We start from the raw sequence: 13,919 nt of genomic DNA, 5'->3' as shown, positions 1-13,919 counted from the left end.
CAAACAATGGTGTCAAGGTTTAACACCTTACAAGGCAAGGAATTGATTGGAAGAGGGTGTACAACCGCAAGTTGCCAATAGCAAAAGATGCTCCACTACTGGGGGGTTGAAATATTGATGCTTGCTTGAAGAAGAAGAATTGTCAATTGTATGATTCAAATTGCACTAAAGTCTATGAGCAAAGGCGAATACCTTGAGCAACTGGGTCATTCGTCCCGCACCCAAGGATATTCTAGACAAGGATAAGAATCCTCCACTCTCATAATTCTTTGTTTCTTAAGGATCATTGCACGTAACTCGAATCAAAATTAACAAGTTGCTAATGAGAGGTCCTTTGTGTTGGTCATATTGATGTTGTGCCATTTGTTGTAGAAGAAACCTCGACAATCATGTAATTTAAATTGTGCTAAAGTCTATGCATAGAGGTGAATATGATGAGCCACAAGCCAAACGTCCTGTACCCAAAGATATCCAGAATGAGTGTAGGAAAGCTTCAATCTCATCCCTCTTCTATTGCTTAAGGCTCGTGTCACACACTTTGAATTATGTTTGATGAGTTATTGGCATAGTCTTTGCTTATTGTAATAATGCTTCGTGAAGAGAGACTTGCCAATCATGTGATTTAAATTGTGCTAAAGTCTATGAATAGAGGAGAGTATGATGAGCACTGAGTCATTCGTCCCATATCCAAATATATTCAAAATAGTGGTAGGAATTCTCCAATCTCATTCATTCTCTATTGCTTAAGGCTCATGCCACACAATTCTAACTTTGATTTGACAAGCTCTTGCAGATGCCACCTTTGTCGTGCTCGAGAAGTAGTCCACTCTGCTAGCTATGCTTGAATGATGTTGACTTGATGTCTTGATCTTGCATTTGAACCTTGAGGTCTTGAGCTTCAGAGATTCAACATATCCACAATAGTTTGAGTGTGATGAACTTGCCTTATCAAGTGATCAATGGTATTTTAATCACTTGAATAGATTTGGCGAAAAATGAAACGGATGCGTGGAGGAATGATCAACATATTCTGAGGAAGAAGGATCAGAAGGCGTTGTTCTACATCCATCAATGTGTGGATGTGAACATGTTTGAGAAAATAACTGATTCGACAATGACGAAGGCTGTGTGGGACACACTGGTACGGTGCTACGGAGGTGATACATCAGTGACGAAGGTGAAGCTTCAGTCTCATTGTAAGCAGTATGAGAATCTCAGCATGAAGAACAATGAGAAGGTACCTGACTACATCTCTAGAGTTATTCTGATATGTAGAGTAATTTATTGATGAGTTCACAAGGATTATGTGGGTATCCCTTATAAAGTTCAAACACGAGGTGTTTGCTGAGTTTAAAAAGTTCAAGGTGAAGGCTGAAAAATAGAGTTTTTAGAAGTTGAAAATTATCAGAACTAATGGTGGAGGTGTGTACAACTATACATAGTTCAAGAATTTTTGTGAGGAGAATGGAATTGTGCATGAGGTGACTGCTCCATACACTCCTCAACACAATGGTCTTATTGAAATAAGAAATTGAACTTTGTTTAATATGACAAGGAGCGTGCTGAATGAGAAGAAACTCCCTCACACCTCATGGGGAAAAGATATTGCCACTACAACATATGTACTAAACATGTGTCCAACTAAAAGGCTGAAGGGAATTGTTCCTTTAGAGATGTGGATTGAAGATAAGCAAAGTGTGAGCCATCTAAAGGTGTTTGGTTTTGTTTGTTTCAAACATGTTCCAGATGCTAAGATAAGGAATTTTGATGATAGAAGCAGAGTTATGTTACTTGTAGGGTACCACAATACATGTGCTTATAAGGTCTACTGTCCTGTCACTAACAAGGTTGAATTCAACAGAGATGTCATTGTGAAGGAATCATAAGTGTGGGCTTGGAACAAGTCTTAATCCAATGTTAGAACAAGATTTGGTTCTACATCTATACCTTGAGTTTTGGTGATAACAATATTGTATTTGTGTGAGAACAATTTTGGTACCCTAATGGTTTGTTATTGTGTAGCTTTAACAACCAATTCTTATTCTGATCATATGATGTGCAACATCACCAGTTTTTGAACTTTGCGTTCCAAATCTGCTTCTGCGCTGCAATTAGAAGTTCTGAAAGACGTCAATATTGATGTTACAATATTCTTTCTGCTTCTATGCTATTTCACCCATCAGAAGCTTCTGAGGAGACTCTATATTATTGTTGCAATGTTCTCTCAATTTTTGCTTCTGGACGTGACTTTGATCAACAAACTTCTGAAGAATGGCAAGCTTCTAAAGTTGTGTTATGTAGCTGAAGATTCTGAAGATCTCAAGGCAGGCGATTGAAGTTATCAAGGTTCTGACTGAGGATTCTGAAGACTCTGAAGATTCTGAAGAATTCAATCCAGACTACTGACGCTATCAAGATTCTGAACCAAGGTTCTGAAGTTTCTGAATCCAGCTTTCTATTTCTTCACTTCATGCTTCAATCATTTTTTATCAGAATCCAATGAATTTGAATATAAGATCAAATGGGAACGTGATCAAAAAGTACATAATACAAATCAAATAACCTTTCCTCTACCTGATTTTGTGGGTAAGAACTATACTATTCATCACACTTGTCATTGAATTTGTGGGGGAAAGGATAATACGTCGTATCATTCCTTTCTCATCCAACAGTGGACATACGCTCAAGGAGCTTTCCCCATTTTGTCCTCCAACAGTCACATGCTTACACTATATAAGCATACATTGGAGACTTGAAGAAATTGTTGATCTATACAAGTATTTTGACAAGCTAATTTTCTTTGTGAAAAGCTATCATCTTTCGTATACAATGTTCTTTAAGTATTTATTATTCATTTGTGTAAATCTTCTTTTGTAGAAGCATCTTGTAACACATAAACTTTTATTCAAACTATTTGTTTGATTCCTTAAGGAGGTTATCCTTGAGAAGACAAAGAAAGATGTTCTTTGTGAGTCCTTGAGGAGACTAAGGTTTAGTTGGATATTTGAGAAGATAAAGAAGGACATTCTTTGTGTTTATTGTAATCTGCTGATTATAGTGGATTAAGTCCTTGTGTATAAGGCAAATTACCTTGGCGGTGGACTAGATTAGATTTGAGTTTCAAGCGAACCAGGATAAAAATCTTTGTGTTTTTATCTCCTCATTATTTAACTTGCTAGTGGTGCTTTTATTTTGGAAAAAGCTTTTGCTTGTAAAAGCCAATTCAAACCCCCACTTCTTGTGTTTTTCACACTTTCATCCAACTCTGGTGCAGTGTTAACACCTGAGTTAACTTCTGAAGATACTTCAAAATCTGAAGGTTCTGAAGACGAGTGGAAATCAGAAGATGATTCTGAAGGTAACTCTAAAGGCGGGTTTGACTCTAAAGACGAGTCTGACTCTGAAGCTGAATCTGATCCTGATCCAGATTCAGATAGTGATTTAGACTCTGATGGAGATCTAAACTCTGGGAATATTCCAGACTCTGAAGGCGGTCATGCCTCTGAATGTGGTACTTCTGGGGTTCCAGCATTTGATACTGATCCAGCTTCTGAAGAAGAGTCTGAACAAGTTCAGAGGCCACAAAGAATCAAAAACATTCCAAGAAGATTTGAAGAGTTTGACATGCTGCAAGATACTGAAATAGACTCTGAGGGAGAAGTAATTTAGCGTGACATGTTAGTATACTCTGAACTAGTTAGTGTTGAAGAAGCGCTCAAGAAGAAAGTGTGGCTGAAGGCCATGAAAGAAGAACTTGAGGTTATAGAAAGAAACAAGACTTGAGAGTTGACTGAGCTTCAAAAGGAGAAGAAATCCATCAACGTCAGATGGGTTTTAAGGTGAAACTGAAGCCAGATGGATCAATTGGAAAACATAAAGAAAGCTTAGTGGCAAGAGGTTTTCTACATAAACCTAGGTTAAACTACTTTGAGGTGTTTGCTCCTGTAGCGAGACGTGAGACAATCAAACTAGTGATTGTGATAATTGCTAACATGAATTGGTCTATGATGCATCTGGATGTAAAATCTTCATTTTTGAATGGTCTATTACAAGAAGAGGTATATGTGTCACAACCTCTTGGATTTATGAAAAAGAATCAGGAAGGGATGGTGTAGAGGTTACATAAAACATTACATGGATTGAAACAAGCTCTTAGAGCTTGGAGTCTGAAAATTGACTGATTTTTCAAGCTCCAGGGATTTAGAAAGTGTGAGATGGAGTATGTCGTTTATGTTCAAGATACTTCTGAAGGAAACATGATTATGGTGTGTCTCTATGTTGATAACATATTACTGATAGGAAGTTGTTCATATGAGATAATGAAGTTGAAAGGGCTGATGAATGAGTTTAAGATGGCTGTTCTAGGAAATATGACATATTTTATAGGGATGAAGATTGTATACTCTGAGAAAGGTATAATTCTGCATTAGCTGAAGTATGAACTTGAGCTTTTGAAGAGATTTGAGCTACTGAATTGTAAGGCTACGGTCGCACCTTCATAAACAAATCACAAATTTGATTCTGGTCCTTAGGATGATGATGTAGATGCTATAATTTTCAAGTAGTTGGTTAACTCTCTGAGTAATAGGTTCATGCAATTGGAATGGTTAATAGGTTCATGAGTAAACCGAAGTGGTCTCATTAGTAAGTTGTTGTCAGGATTCTGAAGTATATTAAGAGGACTCTAATGTATGGATTTTTGTCCCCTTCTGGTGAAAGGGCTAATTCAGAGCTGATGTGTTACTCAAACTTTAATTGGTGTGGAGACAGAGTTGACTGAAGAAGTACTTCTAGATATTTGTCTAAGTATCTGAAAGGTCCTATTTCTTGGTGTTCCAAGAAGCAACCAGTTGTTGCTTTATCAATCTGTGATGTTGAACACATTGCATGTGTTGCGGCTGCATGTCAAGCTGTTTGACTTCTGAATTTACTGCAGGATCTGAAGATCAAGGTAAACAAATCTCTGAAGCTGATGATTGATAACAAGTCTGTAATCAATCTTGCCAAGAACCCAATGCTGCATGAGAGAATCAAGCATATTGAGACTAATTATCACTTTCTGAGAAGTCAGGTTCATAATGGAGTGCTAGAAGTTATGCAATGTAGCACCCAGAAGCAACTGATAAATGTTCTGACGAAAGCGATCAAGACTGACCAGTTTCTCTACTTGGGGGATGACATTGGTGTTGTTAGTTTTGATTAGCTGAATATGAATTAAGTTATGGTGTTAGAAGTAATCCATATTCAGTACTAGTATTAGTCTTGTTAAGCTTAACCTAACTAGTGTAGGTTAGCATTTCGCCTACGTGACATTATTGTTGTGTATATAAACAAGTGTAGCTGTCAACAATGGTGTGTATAGTGGGTGTGCGTAACCATTTGTTGTAATCGTTTTGAAGAGTAGTGAAAGTTTGTTATTTCAATTCTCTCTTTTCTCTCTTTTTTCATCTTCATCTTCTTCATCTTGTGCACCAACAAAAAGTATCATACTTACAATCACTCTCTATCTTATTGCGGTTGGTCAACGGTAGTCATATCCCTTTTCTAACCATGATGAAATGGATTTTACATAATAGTGCATATAATTTTTATGAAATAAGTTATAGCTAAATAAAATCTACCTACTTTTTTCTCTCTTTCATGCACATAAAAGTCGTATAAAACTACAATAAATATAAGTAACCAACATTTATCCATTTTGTATGTGCCTAACTCATGCACACTACATGCTTGTGAGTGCATCCAATTTGGATAAACACTTTGGGACAAATAATATAATTTTAAAAAAATTCAAATACACAAAGAATTCTGCTAATTCTGCTGGAGAATAAATGATACACACATTCATTCATTTGACATTCAAAAGCTACATTAATTGATTTATTCACTCCTCAATATGAGGAGGACCAAAAAAATCCAATAGAAAAGAAGAAAAAATTATTAAAAGAATCTAGAAAAAAAATCTAAAAATCACTATTTGAAAGAGCTTCATGATCAGCATCATCACCAATAAAGATATTATCATAAAGAATAGCAGCAGTTGCTGAACCAATGAATGGGCCAGCCCAATAGACCCAATGATGAGTCCATGTTCCACTAACCACAGCAGGCCCAAATGACACTGCTGGATTCATTGATGCACCATCAAACACACCCCCAACTAAGATATTTGCACCCACAATACAACCAATTGCTAGTGGTGCTACAATACCAACATTCCCTTTCTTTGGATCTATTGCTGTTGCATAAACCGTATATACCAATCCAAATGTCATCACTATCTCAAAAACTAATGCATTCCATACTGACACACCTGAGGATAGAGAGAAAGCTGATACTTCCTGCATAGATAATCCAAAAACAAAAAGTTAAAATTCGATAAAGAACCCGTTCAAGCAACCGCAGTTGAACCCGAATCGATTAGATTATGATACGTTGAAAACCAAGTGTGGTTGAACTAACTAGTGAACTAACCCATATTTAGTTGAATAGATTGGTTTAGTCTTTTTGAGAACATTATATAAATATTATTGATTGACGATTTAGATTGAATGCGTATCTGATGTGTGACATATTAATGTCTGACATTGATGCAACACTGACAGACTCCATCAAGAATCACATTATTAATGACATCGTTTTAGGCTTATGTGTGGTTCGAATAAATTATTTTTATTTTCTCAATTATTATTGATTTCGGCGTGTGGTACGGTGTCTCTTGTTTGAAATATGTGATGGTGTTTCATAGTTAATAATATATCGTAAATTGGTGAAAAATCTGTTTACCATTCCACCAGTGCAGGAATTGAGAAGAACACAAGCAACAACAGAACCAAGTAACTGTGCAATCCAATACAAAATACTTCTCAAGAATGTAATATTTCCTCCGATAAAAGCACCAAATGTGACTGCAGGGTTGACATGACCACCAGAAATGTTTGCACCAACAGAAACAGCTACAAACAACCCAAATGCATGAGACAATGATGCCACTATCAGACCTTCAGGAGTTGCACCTCCATTCTTTGTAAGTTTGGCTGCCACAATATCCAACAAACTATATTAAATTTCTCAAAAATAACAATAATTATTCTAACTCAAATAATAATTCCTTTCCAACACTCTCTCATTTATCGAGTGAAATTCGTGTAGATTTGATTAAACCTACACGAATTTCACCAAATAACTGAGTACGCATTAAAAAGAGTGTTAGAAAATGTATTAGTCGCGGTTGCGAGTTGTTTAGATTGCTCACTATATGCCATGCCGGAGCCTTGGCCGGCAAAAACAAAAATGATCATTGAAAAGAATTCTGCGAAAGCTGCTCTAATGGCAGCAGGATTACTAGCCTCTCTAGGAGATCCAATTGCTATTCTGTAGATTGCCATTAATTATTATCCAAGGAATCAATATGAACATACAGAAACAGAAACTATTGTTCTTGTTAATTTTATTATTTTTTGTTAAGTGTGAGAGATAGTTGTTTTGTGTTGAAGTAACAAAATTATTGGCTAAAGAAACGGTCTCATTCAATTGTTTATGGATAAGACTTTGTAATAGAATGAGGTTATGCAGGCTAAGAGTTTGTCACCTTATTTACTATATTTGGCTCTTGTTTTGTGGCTGTTACGTGATGAGGATTCAACTGCATGTTAAGATCAAACTTTCATAATATTTCTCATTATTTAAAAAATTAACACACCTTTTAAAAAATAATTGTGAGATTATTAATTTTTGTTTAAACTGTCAATGTTTGGCACAACTTCATCTTTTATGTATGTAATGTGAGTTACCAAATATCTTATCACCGTTCTAAAAGATAAGCTATATCTTTAATTCATCAAGATGGTATCTAAAATACACCATAAGATAAACAACAATGATATTTGGAGATCAAAACTTCAACGCCTTATAAGGGACAACGTATATATGACCAAAAGCTTAAGATATGTTTGTCTTAGTGTAATTAAGGGAGAAAGAAATAATTATAATAAAAACCACACTAGTATATAAATACATAGTGTTTGCGGACCAGGTTCGGGTACGATGTGAGAATAAATGAAAAATATATTGGTTGATTTGGATTGGCGAATCAAATCAAGAAACAACATGTTAGTTTAAGTTGAATTAATCGAATATATTAAAATTAAATGTGTAAAAATATTTTTAAAATATATCTAATTTACATTGACTAAATTTTAATAATAATATAAATTTTTTAACTTTTTCATTTCTCCTATAGATTATAAATATCACAAATGATGTTTTATTTTTTATTCTTTTTTAAATTGAATACCTTATACTGATATGAATTATACGAATTAATTATGGTTGGTTCGGGTAAACGAATGTTAGATGATAATACCGATCTAGAAGGGGGTTGAATAGATCAGTTTTGAAATTTAGCGCTTTTTAAAATTGTTTTCAACGGTTGCGGAAGCACCCTAGATTATAATCGTCTAAACGATCCGTTAATGGAAAGATCAGATATGCGTGAAATAAAATAAAATTACTAAGATAGAGATTATCAACCATTATCTAAATCAATCGATTAACCACTATAATCCTTGATATCGCTACCTCTAATAATGCTTACACACAATAAGAGATCAAGTAAAATATTACTAAATTTGTGTGAGATTAATTTTGTCGAGCACTTGGTGTGCACTCCACACCAAGTTTCAATTTCACACAACTGAATGTACAGAATTTTACTCAGTAGCAATCAAAGTAATTGCACCAATTTATCGAGCAGTTACTATGCACAACAATCAAGAAATATTGATTTTACTATTAATTTCACACAAAACATAATTAATACATAATTTAAAGAGTTAAGAGATAGAGAGAACAAGACCGGATTTGTTAAGGCAGTTCCCCTATCGTCCTCGCGTAGGGTACGTCTGTCCTCAATTCTAAATCTAGAATTGAGATGTTTTTATTAACACGTTGCAAAGTCAATACAAGAGAACAAATGATCACCATCAATCGACCCCTAGAGTTATTACAGATCATATTGTATTCTCTATTAATTTCACTCAATTGAATGTGAAGAATTTTACTCTGTAGCAATCAAAGCAATTGCACCAATTTATCGAATAGTTACTATGCACAACAATCAAGCGATATTGATTTTACTATTAACTTCATACAAAATGTAATTAATACAGAATTTAAAGAGTTAAGAGATAGAGAGAACAAGACCGGATTTGTTAAGGCAATTCCCCTATCGTCCTTGCTTATGGTACGTCTACCCTCAATTCTAAATCTAGAATTGAGATGTTTTTATTAACATGTTGCAAAGTTAATACAAGAGAACAAATTATCACCACCAATTAACCCCTAGAGTTATTGCAGATCATATTCTATTCTCTCCCCTTGATTCGAGTTGAACCAAGTCCTTCAAGCACTTCGAACAAACCGCCGATTACCGCTACCTTATTGCAAGAACGCCATGTTCTCCAAAACTTCAGCTCGGCTGATTTCGAACACAAGTCGCTTGAACCCTAAGCTTTCTTCACAATCCTCTGGTTACCGTTACTTGTTTGACCGGACCTTCCGTTCTTCAAACTTTTCACTCGGCTGAATCTGCGAAGCAAATGTTAGTGCAAAAACCCTCAATTCTTAGAGGACAAAACCCCAATGGTTTTATTCAAGAAAAACCCACACAAAGCCTCAATCCAAACTAAGATAATCCAATCTTATTTGGGCGTTATCACAACAACAATGCACAATGCTCAACATAGATTATTATGTGTGATTATTGAGAAATGCAATGAAGAATGAAGATGATGAGCACTTTGGTATATATATTTCACTTTTCTTGTTATTTTATTGAAGAAGAGACTCTAGAATATTTATATGATGCATGGACTAACTAATAGACATAACATAATTATTTTGCAAAATTACACAGCAGAAAGATAAGTCTAAGCAGCGGCCACTCGACCTGTTCATACAGGTCACTCGACCTGTATGGACCCGATGCAAAATTATTCAAGTAAAACAGGCGATGAATCGACTCAAATAGGGGATGAGTCAACTCAAACAAAGTTTTTTCCAGGGTTGAGTCGACCTATGACTCGACCTGTTCAGACCCGTGGCTACATGGTTCAAATGAAAATAGGCAATGAGTCGATGCAACATGTGGATGAGTCGACTCATTCAGTTTTCCCAGGATTGAGTCGACCTGTTCATACCCGAGAGTTTTGCTTCGAGTCATGAGTCGACTCACAGTTCTCAAACATCCAAAAATGAGCTTTGAGATGTATTTTGACCAATTTGAGTCGATCTCTTATGAACCTAGGATATTAACTATGATCAAGTGCATGATTCACATCTATGATATGCTCCTATATGCCTGAACACGTTGAACCTATATTTTGAACATGTTAGAGGATAAATGCATTCTATGATATGATGATATTGTCCAAAGTACATGTTATGGACGATTAGAAAGGTTTGACATCATTAAAATTAGGACTAGGCATATTTACCCTCACAACGAACACGCGAGTACAATTTTTAAAATCTGTTATTCCAACCAATTAATATTGAATTTTGTTGGTTTAATTCGGTTTTTGTTTGAATTAAAAGATGTTTGACCCAAACAGTATAGTTTGATTTGAATTTGTCTGAACCAACAAATATTATGGTTTGATTCGGATTTATTCGGTGTTAGACGTATTTTAAATGTCAAAATAATATTTTTGTAAAATAAATCGTTTGGCTTGGGTGAGGTGACAAAGGATTAATTTTTGTAGAATATATTGTTTAGTTGTAATAAAAATATATATAGTTTGGTTTGTAATAAAAGTGTTATTGTTATTGATATGGTTGTTAATAAAAATGCAAAATAATTAAAATCAGTGTAGACTATGAGATAAAATTGTTGAATATAATGACATTCAATGCAAAATAATTAAAATCAATATATAGACTATGAGATAGAATTGTTGAATATAATGGCATTCTCTCGTATCATTCGATGGCTTAATTGGTTTATATACAAGTGTTTGGTCATTAGGTCATTATTTGTAGTGTAAGTAATGTTGAAACTGCTTCACAACTAACTAACTAAAAAAAACTAATAGACTTATATATCATTCTTTCCCTTATTTTGAATTCCATTACAAGAAATCAAGTAACACTAAACAAGATTTTTATTCCTAAGCCCTCCCTTAATTCAACCGAGGACTCAAGTTTTAATGGTTGAGTGAGGATATTAATCAATTGTTCTTTGAGTATTTGCAATGCATCTGTTATAAATTGATGTCGTCAAAAATAAATTAAAATATGATAAATATTGAATTTCTTACACAAATACAAGAAATTTTATTAGGTTTTACGAAAAAGAGAGAAGAAAGAAGAAGAAGAATCAAGATTGGTTATATCAGTTTTACTACTTTCTCTATTAGGATTCAAAGATTACAAGTGAATATCAACAATCAAACTATCTCCGAACAATTCGAGAGAACTAGTCTATTTATAGACTACTAAGCTACATTAAGTTACAAGCTAACAATCCTATCATTTTCGACTACTGCATGCTTGAGCATACTTCGACTACAACATGCAGGATCAACATGTTAACTGAGTTCGACTACATGCTAAATCATTGTCCAACCAAGAAGTTATCCTTGTCGAGACTAGAGTTCGATCTAAAATATCACAAATCTCCACCTTGGAACAAACTCTACAACATAAAGGGAACAAACTAGCTTTCTTCATACAGTTTTATCAACTACATACAGTGGAAAAATTTGTAGCTTGGAAATATCTTTGTGATCATATCAGGAATATTGTTACCAACCGAAACCTTGAGTACTTGGACTTATCCACGCTCGATTATCTCTCTGGCGAAATGCAGCCTCACATCGATGTGCTTGATTCGCTCATGATAGGCTGAATTCTTCGACGGGTGTGTTGCACTTTGACTGTCACATTTAACAATGATAACTTGACCTTGAAGTTTCAGCTCCTTGGCAAAACCTTCAAGCCATAATGCTTCTTTCCAACTGATTTTTTTGCCAAACATAGTGAACACATATTCAGAAATAGATTTTTTGGAATCCATACATTATGCATAATCAGAGTCGATAAATCCTTCGATTTCGACTTTTCTATCATCACCACAAACTCCACCATAAATAAGCGAACGAAGCACAGACCACACGGAAACATATGGCAAAAATTAAAAGCACAGAAACTCTGCCCAAAAAACATGCAAAACTTGAAACCGCTACAATGTCTCAAAGAAGAAAGGACAAGAAGATGGAGTCTTTCTAAAATATCATTTTCTAAAAAAAAGACTTCGATTATTACATCCTCCTAAGCAACCAACAAATCCGATAAATTAAAATAGTTTTGGAATTTTTACGTTGTCCACACCATATAATACCTACACTAAAGTCAAAACAAGTCTTAAATTCATTATTTGATTAATATTCATTTTAATCTGTATCTTAATTTCGGAATTTATTTTATTTTTTTAATTTAAAAACATCTATATTAATTTCTTGATTTTCTAAAACATATAAAAAATTATAAAAAATTATAAAATCAATTGTTAAATTCATCATTAATTCGACAAAAATGATCAATATAATACATTTTAAAAAATTAATATAATTTTTTTTAAGATAAAAGAATAAAATTAACATACTAAATAAAAAACCAATAATTTAATTGACATATGGCTAATCATTTAGGAAATTATAAAATTTATTATAGTAGATTTATTTGCATCATTTTAGACATATACATTAGAATTCGGATGTTATCCAATAATTCTAAAGAATAAATAAAAATACTACTTAAAATAGATTATTTGTATACATCTAGTTCTCTTGACTATTCTATGATGTTAATTTGGTTGGCTTTATTTGATTTTCACATGGCTATCAAGGAAAGTCTTTTGTATCAAAATTGAAATATCAAAAGATTAAAATAATTGACAGGTTTATCCCAAAATTTGTATTATAAATCACGTAACTTTAGGTTAATATTAAGAGTTATTGGCCGGTGGAAACATATACTTTCTTGGCCAATTTTTCACAGTTTTCCTTTTCTTTTATCTGATTTAATTTTTCATTTATTAATATTAAATACAAAATATGTATAGATATGGCGAATTTGTCAAGCTTTGAACTTATTTAATGTCCTCCTACGCTGGTCCCATTTCACCATGTATGTCAAGGATTTAAACAATGTGATAAAGGTAGCTGTCGCTTTAATATTATAAAATATTTAAAGGAAATGATATGAATTGAACAATGAAATCTATAAGAGAGAAAACTAAATATGCCGAAATAAATTTCAAATTTAAAGTTCTTTTTAGTGTAGTGGAGAAGATTGAATGTTTAAATTAATAAAATATGAATAACTTGTGAAAATGAGAATAAAATAATACTTGTGGAGAAGATTGAATGTTTAAATTAATAAAATATGAATAATTTGTAAAAATGAGAATAAAATAATACCTGTTATGATTAGTGACAAAATTTAAATATGATAGAAGATTAAAATAACCTATGTTTTCTCCTGTGTGCGTTACAGGGAGATGTTTGATCAAATATAGTGATGGTTGATTTCTTTGAAAAGGTTTCACATGTTCGCTCACTTTTTTATTAAAATGTTTCAGATTGACCTTTGTAACTAGACCCATTGTATTGGCCCTTTGACCATCCTAGAATAATTGCCCCCAAGTTTTTGCCATCACTATTGAAATAGGAATTTGCATAGAAGCATTCGAGGCTGGCTTACGAGTCGTTCTTCTTCATCGCTTTGGGTTTCCTGAGTAGGTCTTCGATTTAGAGAAGGGGAGCAGAAGAGTCTATTGAGCGGTGTCATACCCAAATTTTGACCACTCTATTTTATCCATCTCACTCATTTGAAACAGTCTGCATTAGGGCAAGTCT

At 33.9% G+C, this 13,919-nt stretch overlaps 1 protein-coding gene across 1 annotated transcript; it reads right to left on the bottom strand.

The window, feature by feature from the left end:
• Positions 1–5,929: 5,929 nt before the first annotated feature.
• On the bottom strand, positions 5,930–7,438 carry LOC127098092 (aquaporin TIP1-3). The gene is made up of 3 exons (XM_051036592.1): positions 7,256–7,438; positions 6,787–7,037; positions 5,930–6,341 (listed from the first exon to the last, which is right to left on the bottom strand). Exons 1-3 carry the CDS (start codon positions 7,386–7,388, stop codon positions 5,964–5,966), a joined length of 762 nt encoding a protein of 253 aa, XP_050892549.1. The 5' UTR covers positions 7,389–7,438; the 3' UTR covers positions 5,930–5,963.
• Between the last annotated feature and the right edge of the window lie 6,481 nt (positions 7,439–13,919).

Source organism: Lathyrus oleraceus, chromosome 6, assembly GCF_024323335.1.
Source record: "Lathyrus oleraceus cultivar Zhongwan6 chromosome 6, CAAS_Psat_ZW6_1.0, whole genome shotgun sequence".
NCBI classification, from domain to species: domain Eukaryota; kingdom Viridiplantae; phylum Streptophyta; class Magnoliopsida; order Fabales; family Fabaceae; genus Lathyrus; species Lathyrus oleraceus.
Note: the sequence above shows the minus strand (reverse complement) of the source record. Positions and strands in the feature narration are given on the sequence as shown.

Bases quoted from the DNA above. Each gene is read 5' to 3' on its own strand.
- LOC127098092 (XM_051036592.1), bottom strand. From the start codon at position 7,388: ATGGCAATCTACAGAATAGCAATTGGATCTCCTAGAGAGGCTAGTAAT. The intron at 7,038-7,255 runs GTGAGCAATCTA...ATATTGTGGCAG, and splicing joins AGGCTCCGGCATGGCATATA to CCAAACTTACAAAGAATGGA. The intron at 6,342-6,786 runs GTAAACAGATTT...TTATCTATGCAG, and splicing joins ATTCCTGCACTGGTGGAATG to GAAGTATCAGCTTTCTCTCT.